Below are 23495 nucleotides of genomic sequence, written 5' to 3'. Positions count from 1 at the left end.
ATTGTTGTGGAGGATTTAATTTAATGCAGCCCTTGGATCTATTTTGAGCTCTGTTTGTTCTCATGAATTCGGGTTCTTGTGACAATAACATTATGTAAAACGGCTGTGACTATATTACTGACCATCCTATTTTAGACATTCTTCCCCCCCACCATGTATTTTGATAAGACAGCAACCAATTAACACACATGAAGGATCCCACTAATCAGAAACACAAAGAGAAGAATGCAAAACTAGAATCAACTTTCCCTGATCAGTCAAGCACTTTTGCCTGATCTCACAGGGAGTGGTAGAACAACTATGAAAGGTCAAAAATTCCTCAAGGCTCTTCTCCGTGCAGGCACGAAAAACACAAAGTTGTTAAACAACAATAACAACCACCACTAAGCGAGCCGAAAAACCTATTATTTATGACCCACTTGTCCTCTAGTGACCATAGCTAGCCTACATGCTAAGCTACACCTAAAACACATTGGTTAGCCGTTAGCGCAAGTAATAAACGATGAATTCATGGCTGATAATGACTTCAGATAGACCTAGAGCTATCCAGGAGCGTACATCTTCCCCTTTTAAATATGAATTAATAATGGTCTACGTTCCAAATGAAACCCGTTCCACTACATAGTGGTCAAAAGAAGTGCACCTGGTCAAAAGTAGTGCACTAAATAGGGCTCCATTTGGGACGAATCCACGGAAGAATAATGAATGCGGGGAACAGAGGAGAGCGGGAGACTGACCTCTGGGTCCATGAGCTGATGTAGCTGAAGACTCGTAAAGCATGCTCCTTCTTCAGCTGTAGGCCCTCAGTGCTGTCTGCATCCGATACTGGAGGGGAGAGAGAGCAGACAAGGTGGTGAGTACAGTTCAATGTACATGGAAAAGGCAAGTGTGGGACATGACCCTTGACCCACACTGCTTGTTCAAAGGCTACTAGGCTATATGGTGGCCACGAGCTAGAAAATAGCACACAATGGAAGCTGAAATTGCAATTCAAATATTTTAGGCATTATCAAAGACAGTTGAAGATTACAGTGTTTGACAGACACTTTGCTACATCATAAAATATATATCTGGGAGGCGCAATGCGAACGGTCCTTTGGTCAACAGGAGAACAGAGATGATCCTCTACTCTGGATGGGAGACTGACCCATGGAAGTCTCTGGTGAGAAACGTGCCTCGGCACCACATTAGCACGGGGACAGGCAAGGCTCCCCATTACCGACAACTGACAGGTACTCCACACCAACAGGCATTCCAACTACAGGCTAAAGTCAGCTACTGTATTATGTGTCGGTGACTAGGGATGAGGGTAGAATTCATTTCATTATTTGAATAGTATCATACATTTTTGTCTGTATCTGGATATTTGAAATAAACGTACGTTTTTAACCTGAGCACTGTTGCGCGAAATTGAGGCTGGCGCTCTATTGCTGCTTGGAGATGCTGGTGAGGTGGTAGGGAGCAGACAGGCAGAGGTTGTGTCTACACTTGGCACTTACATGTGACTACTGCTATCAGAACACGAAGATCGCATTGAAAAGTCACTTTGTGGTCTGATTGTGTTCAGATCTGACTGACCACTTCAGGAGTTGGTCAGGGATGCATTGTGTTTAGATTTCTCCTAAGTCCGGATGTAAACAGGCTACCGAAATCGCATAGAGTGGGCGATGTTGTCAGAAAGCACTCCTCCCACAAGTCTCCAGAAAATGTGAGGGGCACCTCGGTTAGCTGGCTAGTTTGCTACACTAGTTAGCTGGCTAGTTTGCTACACTAGTTAGCTACTGCCATCAGTTGTTGCTGTGTTATCATATGTTTCCTATTCCACAGTTTTTAGAATGCATAATGGCATTTGAATAAAGCGCGGGAAAGGGGATTTCGGACACACTGTGGACACATTTAAATCTAGGTGTAGACGAATGACATGGGGCACGTCACAACATAATTGAAAAGTTGATTTTATTCAATTAATCATTTGAAATGTCACGGAACTTATTTGTAACAATGTCACATGGATATTTTAATTTAGAAAATGCCTGTATTTTAAAATAGGCCTATACATTTTCTTGCTGCAAAAATGAATACACCCAAGTACTCTAATACTAACGTCCTTTAGGATATTCGTATAACCATGCACATCCCTTTTGGTGACACACAAGCATACACACACACACAGTCTCAAAACAAAATGTAAGCAACGTGTGGGGCAAGGTGTGTCCAATGGAAGGTTATTGCTGTGTCAAAAGTTCAGCTCTAACTTTTCTGTGGAAAGTGCGGCATTGCCTATATTATTCAGCAACCCCAAAGCACTTGTGTCTTTCACAAAGTCGATGGTGTAAATGAAATATGTGGGACTCTGGGAAGGCTGCGTTTGCACCCACCCCTCAACCACAGATCTTTGTTGTTGTACCAGCACCCTATTTTCTGCTCTCAGAACAAAAAGACAAAACTGACCATATTGCCGCCTCACATTGACCTACATGCCAAGACTACCAACAAGAAAAGCAAAAGGACACCGTGATGAAAGCGTTAGCCGATACACAAAATGACTTAGCCCACATATTAAAGGCTTTTTAACTTACAAACCCACACGAGTGCTTTAAGCTAGATTTTCTTTTATGCCACTACGGACATATTTGTGTTATCATTTTTTATTTGGCTTTTCTAGTACTATTCCTCGACGAGAGCACCTGTGGTTGTTTTGGAATACTTTAAGTGTTACTGCTACCTCTCTTTCTTCACTGCCAATTAAAAGTTGGACTTAAGATAAATTGCTAATGAAATCAACTATACGATGAGTATTGCACATTATGTTGGAGGGAGAAGTGTCATTTAAAAAACGTGCAGCCTACATTCAAACTTTGTGACAAGAGACCCATTCCTATCAACAATTTCCATACCTGACTGACCTAGGCCCAAATGTCACATTCTTATCATGAATAGGGCCTAATAATAACCACTGTGACAATTGGAGTTGTGCCAAAACACTACCAAGAGAACCAGAAAACAAAGTGGAACTTGTGTCTAGGTAAGTGGGTCTGTTCCTGAGATGAACAACAAAACAGCGTTCTAAAGTTCACCTTGCCCTGACCCTGACCTAACTGTGTGTGTCTGCCTTAATTCCCTTTTTAAACCACCTTTTAAAAAAATATATATTTTATCTTGGACTGGACTTTGCCAAAATTCCCAGCTCCCTTCATAAAACAATCCATGACATTGTGTTCGGTGGCCTGGACCAAAAACATTGCGATCATTCCCAGATAAGAGGATCTGGAAATCCCAGCCATTGTTCTGACAGCAAAGCTTTGAGCTTGTAACAAAAACATTAGAGAATAAAATAGACACCTACAACTCAGCAGGGGCTCTGCTGAGCTCAACTTCCTGTGTTGGTGGAAGCAACAGTTGGCTTTAGGTGCTGATCTAGGATCAGTTTGGCTTTTTACATCAATGGATTAGTGTTAGGCTAGGGGTGGGCAGGTAAACTGGTCCCAGATCTATGCTCAAGGGCAACCTCTGCCTTGCTTGCCACAGTGCCAGACAGCATCTTAAAGCAGGGTATGTGGGGATTGACAATGGCAGCCACATGTTACATTTACATTTTAGTAATTTAGCAGACGCTCTTATCCAGAGCGACGTAAAGGAGCAATTCGCGGTAAGTGTCTTCTTCAAGGGGCCATCGAGATTTTTCACCTAGCTGGCACGGGATTTGAACCAGTGACCTTTCGGTTACTGGCCCAACGCTCTTAACAGCTAGACTACCTGCCACCCTGCAGGCTTACTTGCACAGCATATTCAATAGCGGGTTGAATCCCTTCATTCCCTCAGTAAGTCCCTCACTTCCCTTGCATGCATGCAGCCACACAGACACACACAAAACATTCCTGGCTTCATGCAAAAGCTACAGCAAATTCAGGGTGAGGGGTCACCTGGTGAAAGCACACATGGGGCTGCCAGTCTCGCACACATGGGGCTGCCAGTCTCGCACCCTGGCGCTCCAGACAAGCCTGTCACAGGAAACAAGCCCCTCACACCTTCACTGGCGGGAGCCTGGTGCCGACAAACACACACACACAGGGGTGTACTCTGTTTTGCTGAACAGAGGGATGACCCGTCACAGGTAAAACAGTACTGAAAACGTACTACTGTGTAGCCTACTAGCCATTTCCAAAACCGTTGTTGATAGACATACATGTGGGCCAGAGAGAGGGTGTTTGCGCAAAGACAAAAATAAGGCCCTTTTAGAACACTAGTGACATAGGCCTAATCCTCCACACACTTTAATAATACACTGATTATAGGCCAAATTAAATGCATGGAACATTTAAGTATGGCTACATTTATCTTTCCGTAATTTGCCTACAAACCACCAACAACCATGTTAATCTGAGCACCTAAAGTGCCATACTCATTGCTCATTTGAATAACAGATTTGGGGGAGGGGATATCTTATATTCCATTAATCTAGTTTATTTTAAATGTGTATTGACAGGATGAAAGACCCTTTGAGCTGCGCCCTCATGATCCCCCTTTCAAATGGGTCCTACAATAAACAACCCACAACCGCTTTACCATGTGGGCTTGGATATCCGCCCAAGACATGGAGACCATTTTAAACAAGATTACCCCCCTTGCCCAAATCAAACGTTTAGACACTAATATCAGACTGAAAATAGGTGTAAGACATAAGACATCCAAAACTAACAAACAAGCATATTAAGATTTCAAATGCAAAAACCCCATGTTATAGATGGCAAACAACTCATATGGCATGAAGCAGGCAGGTAGTGGTTAGAGCGTTGGACTAGTAACCGAAAGGTTGCACGATCGAATCCCCGAGTTGACAAGGTAAAAATCTGTCGTTCTGCCCCTGAACAAGGCAGTTAACCCACTGTTCCTAGGCCGTCATTGAAAATAAGAATGGGTTCTTAAACTGACTTGCCTAGTTAAATAAAGGTAAAATAAATAAAAAAGCACAGTATACCAGGCCATGAAGCAGTGTATTTTTGCTACCATCACCAATGCCTTCCCATGCGCACTCCACATACACAAACCATTGCAATTTCATATATCTATAACTGCAATGGAGGAAACAATTGATGTAGCCCTAAAAAAATGGGCCTTTGTTTATTCGCTCCAACATCCCGTCGTGAAAGCAATATGGCCTAGTTAGCTAACGTTACCTCGTAGCTAGCAAATCATCTGTTCAAACGTTACTACTGTCAATTTGAATCGGAACTAGGAAATACATCCAATGGCATTCGTAGGCACATTTATTTTGATTAAGAACAAGCTTATAGTTAGTTAGCTAACAAAAACGCTAATAGTCAGTTAACATTGGTTACATCCCTAGTTTGCTAGATGGCTTAATGTTGTTACGTACAGAAACTAGTGTTATATTACTTAGCTAACGTTAGCTGACAATGTTAAACATTTGCTTCGAATCTGGCAAAAGTATATTATTACAGCGCGTGTGGAAACCCAAATATGAAAACGAATCAGTCCGTTTTGATGCCAGTTGACCACAGCTAACGGGCTAGTCAGTGAGCTAACGTTAGTTAACTTTGGACAACTCGTTACTCAACGTGAAACTGACAAACATATCAACCAGACAGGTTAGCTAGCAAGAGCGAACACGCCTGCACAACATGCACCACTTCCACAACCACCGCTCTCGCCTCGGACAAAAAAGGGACATGCAATGTGTAGCAAACATTTTATGGACAAATACATATCAAACCACATTTCTACAGGCAGTTAACCAACGTTAAGTTTGATAGCTAACCAAGTTACCATGCAATGGCATCAGCCCAATCTAATTAGTTAGCTAACAAAGTTCATGATGTTCAGAATCTCGTCAGGTTAGCTAGCTAGTTAACTCTACTCATGCATGTCCTTCATTATGCAGCGATTTGACAGAGACAGGCCTCAAAGTTGCAGAAAAGGTTCCATTTACATTCAGATCATTAATTCAAGACAAGGCCTTACATTGGCAGCTGTCTGGCTAGTGGAGAACAACCAAGCACGACAGGGTTACGATAGCTAGCTGTCCAGCTTCCCTCAGGTAGCCTGATTTAGCTAACGTTAGCTAGCATTAGGGGACCACTACGGCACTAAAACATTTAATAAAAATGGTTTACTTACTTTCATTTAAAACCTCCACCAGCTCGGCGCAGTTTTCACACATTGTTCATTAAAAAAATAACAAAGGAAAAGTGTAGTCAAACCATTGGAAATTGTTGATGGATACGAATTGTTGGCACCTGGTTGTTTTGGGGAAAAGGCCCGATGTAGTTGTTAGTGAAGGTTTGCTAATGCATTAAATTAAATAAGGGAGAGTAATTGATTCAGATTGCATTTGATACTAAATATCGTTGATAAAGTCAAAAAGTAAAAGGCATTAAGATACAGAGTCGAGTCAATCTCCAATCGGAGCGTTACTGTAGAGTAGATACGGCAGCCATATTGAAAAGGGGTGGGGGCACAGCATGTTCATAATTCGTAACTTTCCGTTGTCTCCTTCGCCTTGTTCGACTTTTTCCGCTTGTCTCGCGGTTACTCCATCAGCAAGAAACGTTTACAAATGGCGTTTCATTCACAAGCAGCAGACAGTCGAGAGCACCAGCCAGTAGCCACTGAGGGGATTCGATTATCTGGCCCGGGTTACCCCAATGAGGGAAGGATACACCGGGTTAAAAGTGATTTAATTCGTTTTGGAACCGGGCTGCCTCCAGGGCGTGTGCCAGGTGGCCCCTTCAGTAATGACTAGGATTGTTTTCACATGCATAAGTGATTGCTTTTGATCTGCTTTCCCATTGAGAACTCTTTTGAAATTTCCAACATATATTTGATGGAAAATATATGTTTGTTTCAGGACGAGTCACAATGCTGCCTTGTTGACAACATTATAGAGCGACGCAGATTACGGTTCGATTTGAGAGGGTGCTCCTCCCTCACCGCTTGTGCCCTTTCACGTCACGGACCATAGACCGGTGAACTGCGGTCATGTTTATAGATGGCCCTCATTGGCACCAGCAGACAGCGCACCTTGCAGACATTTTATTAATTTGGGGAATTTGTCAGAGAAGTAGTACTATGCCACGGCATCGTTTTTTTATTATTTTTTACTCCAAAGTATTTAATTAAGTAATTTGACCTTAACATTCAACCTTCCTCTCAAAATGCAGACGTATCAGTGAGTGTTTAATGGTTTCAAATCCTAATTCAGATATTGGATTTAATAACCTTCAATGATGGAAGGAAACACACACAGAATAGGACATACACAGTTTTGTAAAAATAACCAACTTTATGTTCCCATAGTACTAAGACAGCTTTACAAACAGGATGATATGCACATAACCTTCCTCTGATCTAACATTCTTGTCCAAATGTCAGAGCAGTCAGTTTTTGGTGCAAACAAAACCTGACTCGCCACATAAAAACTGCTGCCAAAACAGAAACAAAGGAAGCAGCGTAATTTACCGTCACATTCATCTGCAGGCTCCTCCAAAAAACACACAGTTCTTTCTATTGGAGCACTTCCTGACACTACAGCGCTTTTTAAAGTAACCTTTTTACGTGTGCTTTTAACATATCTTACATATAAACAAATAGAAGGGGTGTTGGTGGGGGGGTGTAGGGAAAGAAAGAGGGTTAAAAATAATTATTTCAACTTCATGCACGGCTAAACAGAGGATGACCAAACATATAAAGCATGAATTAAGAGGGAAAAGCAATACCGTATTATTACACAAATGACTCTGTATAAAATGCGTCCGTATGCAAAAAAGGTGAGTGCCGAATCCGAGGCGCAATTCTCATTTACATATTGGCATTGATTTGGTCGACAAAGCACCTCTCAATCTCTTGCTCTCACACACACACAATTGACAAGAGCTCCCAGCTTCTCTTGGCTTTCTTTTTTCCCAAAAACTGTACATGTTTGCTGTTGTGTTCATTCCTATGTGGCGGCACTTAGTCGCACATCTCCTCGGGGAGCTCATGGGGGTTGAGGATGCCGGGAACGGACATCTGTAGCTTGTGTTTCTCCTCCTGGGCCTGCCGCAGCGACGTCTCCCGCTCCTCCAGGAACAGGTCTGTGGTGTCCTCGCCAGCAAACTCCTGAACAGGGAGTAAAGAGAGGAAGTTGAGAGTTGAGTGTGAGGGACAAATATGTCCATCTACCATGCTCCAGTGGTTTGACACCTCAGACTGATTGTAACTCTCTGGCCCTTGTGTGTCTAAGTGTTTGCACCCGTGTGTGTGGCTACAAAACCAGAGTGACTCACCTTGATCTGCACCAGGAAGTCCCTCAGGTGCTCCTTGAAAGCAGGGATGTCCTGGTTCAAGCTGAACAGACCTGTTACAAACACCTTCACCTGGGCACTGGAATGGAGAGGAGAGTCAGGATCACAACACATTCACCTACCTACATAGCAACTACCTACAATAAGTAGATCACTTTAGATCAACTAGTTATTGTCTGTAGTACAAATGTATCCCCAACACCAATATAAGAGAGATGAGGCCCATGAACTACAGGTTCAATGTGGCAGCCATTTTGGCCAGTGCGGTCCATTGTAAAGGAAGCACAGAATTTGACAAGGCTGCAAACTAACACATCCCTATCTTAGTGTTCAGAGTGGAGTACAACAAAACATTTCATTTTAATTGACTTGACAGGGGCCCTCTGATAGGCAGGCAGACAGACACTTACTCTTGTAGATGGGGGAAGGCCGTCTTGAGCAGGTTGGCCACGTACTCCTGAACGTAGCCCTGGTTGTGCTGGCTGGCTGGGTTGAGGGTGGTGCTGATTTTACCCTCTTCCACCAGGTTGAACATGTACGCCAGGATGGACGCGTGCATGGTTAGCCCTGCAGAAAGTCAAGCATAACATCAATTGTACCCACACTTGTCTTGCACTCACCAGTGACACTTAAGCACGTTGTCGTGTCCATCTGACATGTCTGCTTTTGACTCTGCTGCGATGTGACACCAAAGTGAAATATCCCCTTCAAGAATCAAACCATCTAGTGTATAACATGGCCTCTGATTCCTCGTCTGTACCCAACACTTATTACAGTACCAGATGTTTCCGGTGATATTTAACGTCAGCCGCCGACCCCACCACCCTCTCACCTGCTGTGTGTGAGGTATCTGTGACGACGGAGAAGATGTGCTGGAGGATGTCACAGAAGTAMGTCTGGTAGAAGCTCTGTGCGGCAGCCTCCTCCTGGGCCACGTTCTGCAGCAGGGTGTAAAGAATCTGCAGACCTGGAGAACGCAGGGATGAGTGGCTTGATGACAGTAATTCCACAATGTACCGTAAGGACTACTTTCCCCAGACTCTGATTAAGCCTAGTCCTGGACAATAAAGCATTTGTAGACTGAAAAAAGCTTTAGTCCAGGATTAGAGTTAATCTGTGTCTGAAACACCCATAATATTTTAAATAGAGTTAAGTGACCTGCATTTCACCTCAGATGAGTCAGACAACCTCATTCGTCAACACACAGTTCCAATCTCGTGAAAGGCATAGTATTTATGAACAGGTAGTTAAGGCCAAAGCATATGGAGGGTCTTACCAGTGTCTGCAACGTTCCTCATGGTGTGTTTGAAGGCCCAGATAATGGAGTCCAGAACCAGTTTAAACTGGGCCGGGGGAATGGAGAGGAAGGCCGGGAAGCACTGCGAGTTCACCGCTTGGAGGAGGTAGAAGAAATGGGTCCTATGCTCTGGGTACTCCTCAAAATCCTGGAGAGGAGAAAAAAAATCGAAAATTAAAGTTGGACAATGTCAGTGAAATTACTTTCTATAAGGAATAAAGACTAGGACTCCGTCATATAAAGTACTTTTTCTTTTTCCACGCATATAACAAAAGTGTCCTGTGTTCAACAATCCTTCAGTTTACAACCTTGCATTGGATAGACTTCACCAATTGTCTGTAGCACAAATTTATCCCCTACACCCATGCAAAAGTGATGTGGGGCCCATGAACTACAGGTTCACTGTGGCAGCCATTTTGGCCAGTGCGGTCCATTGTGGAGGAAGCACTGAATTTGACAAGGCTGCAAACTAACACTAACATCTGTGTCTTTCTGTTAATGTTCCTTTTACATCATGTGCAGTCTATAAGGGCCAGTTAAGAATATGAACTAATTAATAGATTACACCATTCTAGTATAGTGCTATAATAGTAGAGGAAACATCTATGAAACATACTTTATTGATCATGTTCAAAGTGCACTCGAAGACTGCGTCGAAGATCTTCGGGATCTCCCCGGTGATGTGTCCGCCCAGCTTGTTGACGATGGTCGCCATGGTGCTGAGCACCTCGGGCTCTCTGGCGGCGGGGACGTTGCGCTGGTAGTCGATGAGTACAGCCTCCAGCAGGGGCGGGACAAAGTTCTCCCCCACCTGTAAGAACCACGGAACACGGTAGAACGTAACCAGTTAATACAGAGACATTCAGTCTAACGTTAAAGCAAACTGTCAGATAACTGAGGGCTTGGGGCTACCACCGAGGGTAGCGGTGGTTCAAGTCATCAGCGCCATAGTTATTTTAGAGGAGGAACTGTAATATCTTGGTCTGTGATTCTCTGCCTTTTCAACCTATAAGTGGATGAAATAGTTTCAATGGGCATGATGCCTCTGGATACGGTTGGTGTCCAAGGACCTATAAGGGCTGTGTGGAGTTTAAGCTAGTCCAGACAGCCAGTTAGATCTTTCTGGTTGTCTTTCTGCCTCCCGTTTCTCTATGGTGTGGTTTAGACAGGCCATCTATAGCCTGAGAGATGCCCGCTCTGATCCCACCATTACATTTAGATTCATTTTCTTCTTTATTTAACTAAGCAAGTCAGTTAAGAACAAATTCATATTTTCAATTACAGCCTTCTAAGAGGATCTATAGGAGAACCGCTGGTCTACAGCATTCCCTATAGGCCGCGACTCTAGATTTGATTAAGACAGGACAGACTCACCATTTGTGGGTCGTTGGAGCGGCTGACCCAACCTGAGATCAGCTTGAGCGTTTCTCTCTTCACCGTCCTCATGCTCCGGATCAGGGGCTGCTTGGTCACCATCTCTCCTAGCAGGACAATAGAGAGTTAGTTAGCTAGCATAGGGTTTAGCATGGTAGCATGGGGTTCAGCGTGGAGTTAGCATAGGAGAGCTCAGTGACGCTTTAGAAACGTACAAAACAACTGAGAACTCGGATATCTCCAACTTCAGTGCGTTCAAGACAACTGGGAACTCATGAGAAAAATAAATAAGAGCTCAGACTGAGAAAAATCGCTGTGAACGGTCATTCAACACAGAATTTGGGCCTCTTTCTAGAACACTGACTTTCCGACCTGAAGATCACTGACGGCATGATATCACCTCGCATTTTTCAGAGTTCCCAATTGTCTTGAATGCACCGTTAGAACGGGCTAGAACGGGTAGTTCTGTGACTGATGCCGCAGCTGCAGACAGACAGTTAAGCACATTCACTCTTTGAATGCACCTCAGGCATACAAGAGTCTGACAGACCCACACACACACACCAAGACAAACAAGTACCTCAGGCACACAGATCAGATAGACTAGGCACACACGTCTCACCGTTGGTCTGGATGGCAGAGGAGATGTTCTCACTCAGACACTTGTAGACATTGAGCATGTCCAGGTAGATGCGTCCCAGCTGCACCACAAAAGGGTGTCCCACGGCCTTGCAGGCCCGCACGTTGGTCTTCAGGATGCTGCCCAGCTGACGCACCGTCTCTGCATCCTTCAGGATGTCCACATTCTGGAGGGGAAAGAGAGACAAGTCAGTTAAAATGCTTTCACCGCATCTTGGGACAACATATTGTAAGACGCTCTGGATAGCTTTTTACTGAAGTGCAAAAAGACGAGGCATTGCCAGTTGCAACAACTGGGAGAAAAAGCACCGGTAATGATGACAAATGTTGCTGGTAAAACTACAAGGGCCTCTAAGACAGTGGGTGTTTCTCTTAATTTCTCCATGGCACAGCGGTACAAAGTGGGGGAGACTTGTGTTGTTTGGGTTGTGCTGCATGCATACAATGTAAAATGCTTTGAAACCAAGGTTTACAAACACAGTCCCATAGTGGAGTGTGACTTACCTTGGTGGCCTGTTGGATGATGCTGTCCCACACCTGGTTGGGTAGCAGCATGTACTTCTCGATGAGGTGCTCCTGCACGGCCTGGTCCGTCTGGGCCCCGATCATGTAGCCCACCGCCTCGTAGAACGTGTGCACCTGAGGGAAAGAGAGATGAGGTGGATTATGGTCATATGAACATCTGCTGCTTCATATCCAACTCCAGCCATTTCACACGACAACTGGAAACAGGGTGATCCCTGAACTTGGCCAATGGAAACTCAAAACCAGCGTTGCCATTTGAAAATGTTTTTCAACTACTACTGTATTTTACTCTTAGTTTTGGCTGTTTTCAGGGGCCTGTAGCTCAACTGTGTTACGGCTAATCTTGGTGCATCTGTGTACCTGTTGGGGCTGGAGGTCACAGATGATGGTGTTGATGTTGTTGAGGATCTCATCGATGAAGGGCATCACCTCGCCCACCTGCACCTGGACAAAGTGCCGCCGGCACTTCTGGGCGATCTTGATGAAGGTGTCGCACGCCATGTCCTGCACGCCGTCGTGAGTCTCTGCCGGGAACAATTACGTTCAAATAAAATGTTCAATAAAAGAAACGATGTTGGGGCGTGTTCCTTTGGACACACCGTAGCAAATTTTTTTTTTTTTTTAAACGCTTTGAATTGTAAACCGCAAAGGAGCGTTTCTTATTGGACTAGTCCAGGTAGTCCCTTCCTGTTTCAGTTGGTTTTCTGTCCAGTGCCAAATTAACACAGCCATGGTATTTTGCAAGGATGCAAAATCACACCAAGGAAATCAATTTTCACACGACACCGAAAACAGTATCCTGTATCTTTTTAAGATATGCAAGTGGTGGCCTGAACAAAATTGCTTACCGTGCATGAACTCAAAGAGCTTGTTGACGACAGTCTTGAGGAACTTCCAGTGGGCTCGGAGGAAGCGTGGGTACTGGCCCACAATGTACATGATGTTTGAGGCGATGATGGCCTTGTTGTCCTTCCCCCTCTTCTGCTCACAAAGGCCCAGCAGGTCCTGGAGACATGATGAGGAAACGACAGTCGGTCAATAACACAGAAACGCAGCTCAGTACATCCTGACAGTCACTCTACAGCAGCATTTACATGTTAAGTCTTGTCAGGTGAGTGGACGTGGAATTTCTCCAAAAGAGTGTTATTAAAAATATTTTTTTTCTGCCAAATGTCAGTTCTATCAATTGCTCCAAGTACCCACTGTTCTGAGTCCTCTGCGTAGACACAGCCCTGTTACTCTGCGCCACTCATGACACAGGCTCAACACGCACAGTCGAACTGCAACGTCTCAAGGGGCAGGCCATTCAATTTCTGAACAGTAAAGGGAACACTTCTGGTCTAACAGAGCACAGAATTGATGACTAAGACCAGCAACTACTGCATGTGTGTATTATCGCCTTTAAAGACCAGCTACCTGTGAAGGTGCAGTGTGTGTATGCGCGTCTGTGTGTGGTTGTGAGCGCTGTGTCCATTACACAGACTACTACAGACCTTGATGACGGTGACCAGGAACCTCTTCTCGTCCTCCTCGTGCATGGCCCCGCTGATGGAGCCGATGGCCCAGCACAGCGTGTTCAGGTTCCTCCAGGACCACTCTGTCCCGTTGACCTGGTTGTGCAGCTTCTCTGTCATGATGCGCTCTGTGTCCGCATAGTCCAAATGGGTCAGGTAGACTAGGGAGGGGGGGCAGAGAGACGGAGGTATGCTAGTCAGAGAGAGAGGGAGTATGTGGATCGTGCCCTACCTTATCAACAGTGAACAAAAGTGTGAGGGAGAGATGTGTGTCACTGATAGAGCGATCAATTGTGGAAAGTACATTTGACAAAGGAAAAGATTGAGGGGCAACTGTGCTTGACATCACAGACTAGAGAGAGGACGTGTGTGTGTGAGATGCTCAGATTGTCCTGGCCCAGGCACTCACCCAGTGTCTCTCTCATGTTCTTATAGAGGTTGATTGAGTCTGTGTCCTTCATGAACTCTCGGACCACCTCTCCCTGGTCATTCTCCACCACCAGCACCTCCTCTGGCTTGGCCATTCGGCTCACCATCAGCGTACGCACCTGTGTTACCGGGCAGACAACATGCCAGTGACTAATAGGGGACAATCTAAATAGAGACACCATGGTGAGGCAGGGACTGTCAATAGGAAACACAGTAGAACGTCAAGGTTGTGTTCAGTAGGGAGAAAACGGTTTGAAGCGGTGGGAACTATATGAACTTGTCCGATTGTCACATTTTTGTTGTCTTTTGTAGATTGCTTTGCTACGGTGTGCCCTACACCACGACCCTGAAGGACATTGGTTTGGTGGAAGGTCAAGAGTGTGTGTGTACCCGTCCGTCTCTGTGTACGTTTCTTCTCACCTTCGAGAGCACGGGCAGGTAGAGGTGCCGGCGTGGGGGCACGTCAAAGTGCTGGCTCCCAGAGAGCAGGGGGGAGGTGGAGGTAGAGAAGGGACTCTCCCTGTAGAGCTCGGCCGCCAAGTGGTTCCAGTACTCCAGACAAATCTTAAAGATCTCCGTCTCCTCCACCTCAGACACTAGCAGCATGTAGTGGAGAGCCTGGAGGGGAGAGGGGGTGTGTGATTAGAACAGAAGGTAAGGAGAACGTTGAAGATTGGGGGTCTAGCTCCATTTCAATGGTTTGTGACTTGAGGATAAAAACAAGGGAGAATTGGTACATATATTTTTTTTTTAAATAATAATAGAACTTGAGGTCAAAGGTAATATTGTTCTGGCTGCAGTACAGGTTAGGTTGGCGGGGAACAAGGGGGTATGTGAAATGTTAATAAGTGACTTTTATCAATGAATGCGAATGAAGAATGTGTTTTCCCCCCCAAAAAACATTGTAAGAACAGTATCTCTGCTGTTATTGTCCAGTATTCATGGCGTTAACGTCACCTCCACGAGTGTCTCCCTAAGGTTGGGCCTCTTCTCGATGAGCTGTCCGTGCTCTTTCAGGAAGGTGCAGAGGAACAGGCTGAGGTTCTGGATGAAGTTCTGCTCATCGTCCTTGCCGTTGGAATATGCCAGGCGGATATTGGTGTTCAGGGGGAGCATCTAACACAGAGACACAGGGGAAAATACAGACTCTTTGATGCGTCAATTAGTGTTAATTCATACATTAAATTTATGTAAAGACTTATGCTAACTAATTAATAGTTCTTATGATGCCTGCAATATGATCGTTGTTGAAACATAGGGTCTGCAGTATCCGGTTTCAAAAATATATCTAACCCATCGGTTTGTCCTGGTCCATCATTTGGGTACCACTACTCTAACAGTTTTGACAGTAGGCTTAACTGGCCAGCAGATGGAGCTATGCGTACCAGTTTGAGCTGACATGGAGTGTACCTGTTTGAGCTGACATGGAGTGTACCTGTTTGAGCTGACATGGAGTGTACCTGTTTGAGCTGACATGGAGTGTACCTGTTTGAGCTGACACATGGTGAGCGTGAAGAGGTTGACAAACTGCTCCTCGTACTGGTTGACGCTCACGCCGGCGATCTCCGTCAGACACTTCAGCGTCACGTTGCGGAACATGGGCACGTTCAAGAACTGGGAACGGATGGGAGGAAGAAGAGGTTAGTCAACAGGGTCGTATTCACTAGACACCAATCAGTAGAAAACTGACAAACAGGGAGGGACTACATGAGCTTGTCCAATAAGAAAAAGTGTTGGACCGAAGTGGAGTACACAACAGTTCACCAGACAAAACTGAATCCAAACATTACACTTGATTTTATGTGCATTTTACACTCTGTACTTTGACACATTTGCTGATAACGAAATCTGAAAATACTCTGGATACATTCAGTAATATAAAAATATTCCTGGAAAATGTGGGGTAGGTGCAACATAAGACAAACAAATGACAAGGGTTTGAGTGAGAGGACTAACTGGTGTCTCCAAGTGGCCACACACACACCTCTCAAAGAAGTCTTCAACTATAAGCTTATTTTTTGCTCTCCTATCTGTGCTGTTAAGGAACTAGAGGAAGCACACTTGTAGTTTAGTCTTGAACTCTAGTTCCTCCATCGCACAATTACCATTTTGGTTTACGCAATCCAATAACATCCTATTATAAAACGCAATCTGGACCAAGTGGGTATGATTTGAAAGCTTGTTCTATTGCCAACATGACTAGCTGTTAAAAAATATATTACAGTGTTCACAAGGCAATTCAGAGAAACAGATCATCATTTTAGTGCACATAGAAAGGAGTCATCAGTGCATTCAGTTGTGTGTGCTGCTGCAAATATCCTTCACAATTAACATAGGCTCATGCTGTTCAGGACAACCCAGGGTATGACGCCATGTCATCTTGTAACTGTGTACATCAAACATAGTGATGATAAATGTTGACACTGTATATGACAAGAGTTTTTGATTTGGAAATGTGAAGTGCACATTTGGACGAGTGTTTGGCTTACATGTATGACATCAAAGCGGTATTTACTATAATCCTCATGTTTCAAAATAGATAGTACTCTTAATTTACAGCATTTCCCTCAGACAACAAAAAAAATCTAAAGTTCCCAACTACCGGGAGGGATAGGGGCAGCTTCTTTTCGCACGCGGTGCTCAAGTTCAGAATAGAGTGCTGTGAAGTGCAGAGCCAGAGCTCTGACATGTATAACATGTTACTGTACAGACCCTACGTTCAAATTTAGGCACTTATTAGTGGCCAAATCTGCCATTTTCAGCCCGTATACAGACACAAGTGTATGACTGTTTGCAGCAGACCAAGTCACCGAAGCAACAAGGTGCAAATGCCTCAACTTTCACTATATTGTTCCTCCGGTTCTTACGCACTTGCAAGCAAAACCAATGCAAGTGCGCCTTTGTGAGAGGATGCCTATAGTTCAACTGCTGTTTCGAGTTTCCACAAGCTGGTATTGCTGAATCACAACAAAAACAACACTAAATTGCCTAGGGAGATGTTTCAATGTAACCGAGAAGTAGTAATAAGCCAATACTTAGTCATTTAATTTTCAGTATGGGGACCGGTGCAAGTGAGTCATCAGGAGTTGAGTTACCTTGTACACCAGAGTGCTGATCAATTTGGTCTCAAATATGTACCCCAGGGGGATCCAGTTCAGGAAGCGCAGGAGAGTCTCGAGTGTGGCTTGGACCAGAGGGGCATTCTGAGAGTTTTCCTGCAGAAAATGTTGGCATTTAACATGTTGGGTATTCAACATGTCAATTTCATATCAAGACAGTTTAGAATCCCTGAGCCATTTGCTTACCATGACAAACTGGCAGAGCTGGAATATTTGCGAGAATTCATTGCACATGCTGAAACAAAAACAAAATCATTACTAAATAGCATGTCAGTGTACACTTCCATCTTATCTACCCATGCTTTCAAATAATATGATGATAAAAATATTACAATTCAGTTGCCATGAAGAGACCGGTAATGATATCAACCACTAATACTTAGGAAACAGACTCTTTGCCATATACAGTACATCTCCAAGAAGCCAAAGCATTTACTGTATAAATAAGCATTTAATTGTACCGTGTACACTACATTGTATCCTGTGCATATGACAAATGTTAAAGTTATTAGGTAGCTGGATAGGCGACGTTATGTACCTGTCCTTCAGGTGCTTGGCCTTGACCTGGGTCATCTGTCCACTGGAGAAGTCAAAGACTTCCTCACTGAGCAGCTTGAGGATGATCATGTTGTTCTGACACAGGCTCTCGCTGGTGCGGCTGGCACCCACAATGTCACTGATGAAGGTGGGCCAGTGTTTGGGCCACTCCTGCTTCAGGATCTACACAAGCAGAGGAGACACGTTGAGTTTGTTTGTTTCGGTTTTAACCATTTGTAATGACAGGCCAGAAGTGTTTAAGTTTTTTTTTTTTTTTACCTGTACGAGGATCATGTTGAGTTTAGCAATGTACACTCCATCTTTCTGAAACACACAGATGAAAAATGCAGATGAAATTTGGGAACGAGCACAGAATTTCAACATGGAAAACAATGCAGTGAGAACAGTCAAACACAGGAAAGACTCTTTACCTCAACATTTGCGGCGTCAGATGAGGTCTTGATAATCAGACCAACGACATACTTCTTTATTCCTGAAAACATTGCAGAAATGTTTATGACTCAACATTGTCAAAGATCAAATGTTTGTGTCCGCATAACACGGCACATTAGCGATATAGTCTAGCCACGTTTTCCCTTATCTTAGTGTCACTGTTCATTCCCAAGGCTCGTATCTCACGCATGGCCCTAATATAGTTGTGTTATTCCAAACAGTCTATGCAGCAGGTGTTACCTTCACATTGATTTCTTGGAAGAATCTTCCAGCGTGTTTTGATCACAGTCTCCAGAATTTGCAGTGCATAGTACTGGAATCGAGAGGAGGGAGAGGCTTAGACCATCAGGAAAAACATATCACTCACAACTGCATCTCATTTCCACTAAGACGACAGATCTTTTATCTACAAATGACATCAAAAGCTAACAAATGTAATAAACCAAATCTATGCATTCTATGGATCCAACTGGACTGCCTATGCCTGGCTGTAATGATATGCTTTTCAATGTTGAGATGGATAGATATATATATGCATGCCCTGGTTAGAGGATGTAAACCGATCACAAGGAATGCATCACTGGAACACATACTTTAGTCTTCATGTTCTGAGAAAACTCCAGGATGGTGTCGACTCGTGTCCATGCGTCCGGGTGATCCTTCAGGTTGGTCAGCACCTCCTGTGCCATGCGTTGCTGTGGAAGAGAGGAGAGACAAACTATTGAGATCTGTGTGGCTTTAACTTCTTTGGGATAGGGGGCAGCATTTTCACTTTTGGATGAATAGCATACCCAGAGTAAACTGCCTCCTACTCAGTCCCAGATGCTAATATATGCATATTATTATTAGTATTGGATAGAAAACACTCTGAAGTTTCTAAAACTGTTTGAATGATGTCTGTGAGTATAACATAGCTCATATGGCAGGCAAAAACCTGAGAAGAGAAAAAATCCAAACAGGAAGTGGGAAATATTTGTAGTTTTTTAACTCAGCCCCTATCGAATTCACAGTGGGATATGGGTTATTTTTCACTTCCTAAGGCTTCCACTAGATGTCAACTGTCTTTATAACGTTGTTTCAGGCTTCTCATGTGAAGGGGGGCCGGATGAGAGCTGTTTGACTAACGGGTCTGGCAGCAGCCTCGTTCTCAGTCACGCATTTCACATGAGAGGTATCTCTCATTGCTTTTCTACAGACAATGGAATTCTCCGGTTGGAAAATTATTGAACATTGATGATAAAAACATCCTAAAGATTGATTCTATACTTAGTTTGACAAGTTTCGTCGACCTGTAATATAACTTTTTGAACGTTTCGTCCGACTGGACCTGAACGCGCTTTTGGATTTGTTTACCAAACGCCTTAACAAAAGAAGCTATTTGGACATAAATGGACATTATCGACAAAACAAACATTTATTGTGGAACTGCGATCCCTGGGAGTGCATTCTGATGAAGATTATCAAAGGTAAGTGATTATTTATAATGCTATTTATGACTAATGTTGACTGCGCAACATGGCGGATATTTCTTTTGGCTGGTTTGGGCTCTGAGCGCCGTACTCAGATTATGCTTTTTCCGTAAAGTTTTTGTGAAATCTGACAACGGTTGCATTAAGGAGAAGTGTATCTAAAGTTTCATGCATAACACTTGAATTTATCAACATTTATAATGAGTATTTCTGTGAATTCATGTGGCTCTCTGCAAAATCATAGCATGTTTTTGAACTACTGAACATAACACACCAATGTAAAATGAGATTTATGGATATAAATATGCACTTTATCGAACAAAACATACATTTATTGTGTAACATCAAGTCCTATGAGTGTCATCTGATGAAGATCAAAGGTTAGTGATTAATTTTCTCTATTTGTGCTTTCTGTGACTCCTCCCTTTGGTGGGAAAAATGGCCGGGTTTTTCTGTGACTTGGTGGTGACCTAACATAATTGTTTGTGGAGCTTTCACTGCAAAGCATTTTTGAAATCAGACACTGTGGCTGGATTAACGATAATTGTATCTTTAAAATGTTTGAGAAATGTGATTTATGAGATTTCTGTTGATTTGTATTTGGCGCCCTGCAATTTCATTGGCGAGCCTAGACAGGTTAAAAGTCTAATCCATAGTTGATATAACCCGGCCGTTGTTTTTGTTAAAAGTGAAGGGATGAAGAAATGTAAACACACAAATTCATAGAGAGAGCAATGGATGCAAGGACTGTTCAGACTATACAGTGTTTGTTTATGTTTTCAAACATGGTAGTAAATTAAATTTATATTTTGAGTTATAACGGGGTACAATTGTCTGGCTACCCAAACTCCTTGCTCCGGCCAAATCCTATGTCACGCCCACTGACTTTAGTTTCTTCTTCGCAATGGTTCTGGATCTGCGTACCTCCCAACAATTTATAAAATGGAAAGCTATTGTAGACTGTAGGATTGGTCCCATAAACCAAAGGGTTGGGCGAGAGCCAGAACACATGTGGGTAAAGCAACTGAAAATTCAGCATTGGCTTTGATACTCAGTCAATTAGAGATGATCCAATCACTGATTACATTGTTGTACAAAACCCCTGATTTTCAGACTGAAGTATGTAGCGAAAGATAAGAGCAGCATTAGGGCAAAGAGCAGCTCTCACCTGTGATCCAATGTCATAGTACATAGAATTGACTACATTGTCCAGCAGATTGATGTCCAGCTTTTGACTGAAGTCTAACAGCTGTCTTGCTGCATGATCCGCCAACATTGTCATGTTTGCTGGCATAGAGCTCTAGGAATGGAGGGGTGAAGGAAACATGAGAACAAATTACATTACTTAACTACAGACAACTGTAAATAAAACTTAACCAAAAGCCCAAAACAAATCGCTGATGAAATATATGCCACTGTCCCAATATATTATTTCCACTCCCTATATTGCTACCCTCACCCACATGTAACAACGGCGAAATACTGAGCGTGAGTAAAATTGCGACATCACTCGCAAGCCTGTAAACTTTAATAGATTGGCAATTGCGACACCATTGACCACAAATGGCATTTACGGCGCGTTCACGTGCTAATCCAAACTATGAACATCGAAAATGTCCGATTTGTAATCTGGTTTTAGTTATACACGTGCCGGGTTCAACCAGTTAGCAAATCAGAAATTTCAGAGTTTTCTAGTTCCGACAAGCACGTGAACGCCGCAATACAGCAACCCCTCCCTCCATCCAGCAATCCATGAGTGCTACTACGGCTAGTTGATCATGTTAGCTTGCTAGCTAACGTTACTGTTTAATTTATGGCTAACTTAGCGTTTACTATTGTTAGCTAACGTTACCTCTATTGTGTATACCACATAGTTACGTATACATTAACTGACCTCAAAGTTGACACAGGTCTAGCTAGGTTATCGCATAAACTAACGTCTGGCTAATGTATCCATGTTAACTCTAAGATAATCAATTAAGAGACTTCATTCACTCGTGTTAACAAAATATTAAGTAATATTCACAATTATAGCTAGCACGCTAGTTTGCTATAAAAACAGCCAGCTAGCTAAAGCTAGTTAGCCATAGCTAACGTTAGCTACATCACCACTCAAACTCGAGATTCAACCAATTTGAGCTACACAGCTAGCTACAAAACTCACCTTATTTCTTTAGTCTTTCCGTTGTAGTGAAAAAAATAAGACTTTGGCTCTGATTTTAAAACTCTCGTCTGGCTGGATGTCAGGCTATCTCATGGCACACGTTCCAGTGTGTTTGACATTCGCTAGCTAGCTTCCTGGCTAATCAACTAGTTAGCCAAATGATTTATGTCCTGATAGCACGCCGTTAGCTGTATGTCCTGCCACTGAAGCGAAGTTTCAGTATGATAATTTACATTTAGCAATTTACCATATGGCAAATAAATGTAACAGACTAGTCTAGAAGTATCTTAGCAATGATTAAGTCGTTGCGGACGGCGAGAAATGTTATCAAGTTAGCCTGCTGTTGCTCAAGCCAATGATGACTTAGCTTCCCTTGGCTGGCTAGCTAACAATTTACGGAGTCACACGTATTGCGTTATTCCGGTTCATAATCACAAAGTAAAATAATCTTGAGTTTATTATTGGTTCTATTCGTATATAATATTTGATAGCAGGGCTGTGTAAACTAGCTCTTCATCTCATGCTTCCAACCCAAGACCGGTTGAAACCGGTTAAGACTGGGATATTCCATCTAGGTTTTTCGGCCCATGGCGCCGCGTAAAATTTGGACTATGTGCACGCCCTTGAGGGATCCGATTGGTTTGTCATAAAATTGTACAAGGGCTGTCCTGTTATTTTACAGGCCAACGATGCTGTCAATCAAAATGAACATCCTTCTTTCAGTACCCATGCGGCTGTGTTTTCCGTTGGTCTGAGGGGGTCGACACACCCCAAAACATTTATAATAATGTACTGTACATAGACTTGAAATCACTGGCCACTTTAATAACAGAACACTAGTAACTTTAATAATGTTTAAATGTTTACATACTGCTCTACTCATCTCATATGTATATACTGTATTTTAGTCTATGCCACTCCGACATTGCGCCTCCTAATATTTATCTATTCCTTAATTACATTCTTTTACTTTTAAGTTTGTGTGTTTCAAATAAAATTGTATTTGTCACATGCGCCGAATACAAAAGGGGTAGACCTTACAGTGAAATTCTTACTTACAAGCCCTTAACCAACAATGCAGTTTTGAGAAAAATAAGTTTTAAAAAAACAACAAATAAAAACAACAAATATTTAAAATAGCGAGGCTATATACAATGGGTACCGGTACAGAGTCAATGTGCGGGGGCACAGGTTAGTCGAGGTAATTGAGGTAATATGTACATGTAGGTAGTGTCAAAGTGACTATGCATAGATAATAAACAGAGAGTAGCAGCAGCGTAAAAGAGGGGGTGAGGGGGACAATGCAAATAGTCTTGGTAGCCATTTGATTAGCTGTTCAGGAGTCTTATGGCTTGGGGGTAGAAGCTGTTAAGAAGCCTTTTGGACCTAGACTTGGCGCTCCGGTACCGCTTGCCGTACAGTAGCAGAGAGAACAGTCTTTGGCAATTTTTAAATCCTTCCTCTGACACCGCCTGGTATAGGGGTCCTGGATGGCAGGAAGCTTGACCCCAGTGATGTACTGGGCAATACGCACCACCCTCTGTAGTGCCTTGCGGTCAGAGGCCAAGCAGTTGCCATACCAGCCAGTGATGCAACCAGTCAGGATGCTCTCGGTGGTGCAGCTGTAAAACTTTTTGAGGATCGGAGGACCCATGCCAAATCTTTTCAGTCT

The 23495-nt window shown here is 43.4% G+C and overlaps 2 protein-coding genes and 3 non-coding genes across 6 annotated transcripts in view; all 5 read right to left on the bottom strand.

The window, feature by feature from the left end:
- The window catches only part of LOC111958686 (ubiquitin carboxyl-terminal hydrolase 34), a 73059-nt gene extending 66574 nt beyond the window's left edge, over positions 1 to 6485 (bottom strand). The window contains 2 exon segments of the mRNA XM_070448668.1: positions 738 to 825; positions 6139 to 6485. Of these exon segments, the coding sequence (XP_070304769.1) occupies positions 738 to 825; positions 6139 to 6181 (131 nt within the window). The 5' untranslated portion in view covers positions 6182 to 6485.
- Positions 6486 to 7613: 1128 nt separating this feature from the next.
- Positions 7614 to 22366, bottom strand: LOC111958584 (exportin-1). Of its 2 annotated transcripts, none has more exons than XM_070435727.1 (25): positions 21824 to 22366; positions 20828 to 20959; positions 18784 to 18885; positions 18431 to 18503; positions 18169 to 18230; positions 18017 to 18061; positions 17739 to 17920; positions 17387 to 17435; positions 17177 to 17296; positions 15492 to 15695; positions 15039 to 15197; positions 14502 to 14699; positions 14062 to 14200; positions 13632 to 13813; positions 12987 to 13143; positions 12499 to 12662; positions 12118 to 12252; positions 11597 to 11780; positions 10975 to 11081; positions 10217 to 10411; positions 9580 to 9748; positions 9136 to 9270; positions 8714 to 8870; positions 8286 to 8382; positions 7614 to 8118 (listed from the first exon to the last, which is right to left on the bottom strand). In XM_070435727.1, exons 2-25 carry the CDS (start codon positions 20951 to 20953, stop codon positions 7972 to 7974), a joined length of 3288 nt encoding a protein of 1095 aa, XP_070291828.1. In that variant the 5' UTR covers positions 20954 to 20959; positions 21824 to 22366; the 3' UTR covers positions 7614 to 7971. The 2 variants fall into 2 exon arrangements, with proteins under 2 accessions (XP_070291828.1, XP_023835649.1); XM_023979881.3 differs by having other exon boundaries at positions 15567 to 15695.
- Positions 8474 to 8608, bottom strand: LOC111971118 (small nucleolar RNA SNORA5). Its single transcript, XR_002878220.1, has one exon. It is a non-coding gene; the product is annotated as a small nucleolar RNA SNORA5 (small nucleolar RNA).
- Positions 9931 to 10067, bottom strand: LOC112081179 (small nucleolar RNA SNORA5). The gene has a single exon (XR_002896369.1). It is a non-coding gene; the product is annotated as a small nucleolar RNA SNORA5 (small nucleolar RNA).
- On the bottom strand, positions 13308 to 13440 carry LOC111971159 (small nucleolar RNA SNORA17). The gene has a single exon (XR_002878235.1). It is a non-coding gene; the product is annotated as a small nucleolar RNA SNORA17 (small nucleolar RNA).
- Positions 22367 to 23495: the final 1129 nt, after the last annotated feature.

This window comes from Salvelinus sp. IW2-2015, linkage group LG1 (assembly GCF_002910315.2).
Source record: "Salvelinus sp. IW2-2015 linkage group LG1, ASM291031v2, whole genome shotgun sequence".
NCBI lineage: Eukaryota > Metazoa > Chordata > Actinopteri > Salmoniformes > Salmonidae > Salvelinus > Salvelinus sp. IW2-2015.
This window is presented reverse-complemented; position numbering and strand designations above follow the sequence as displayed.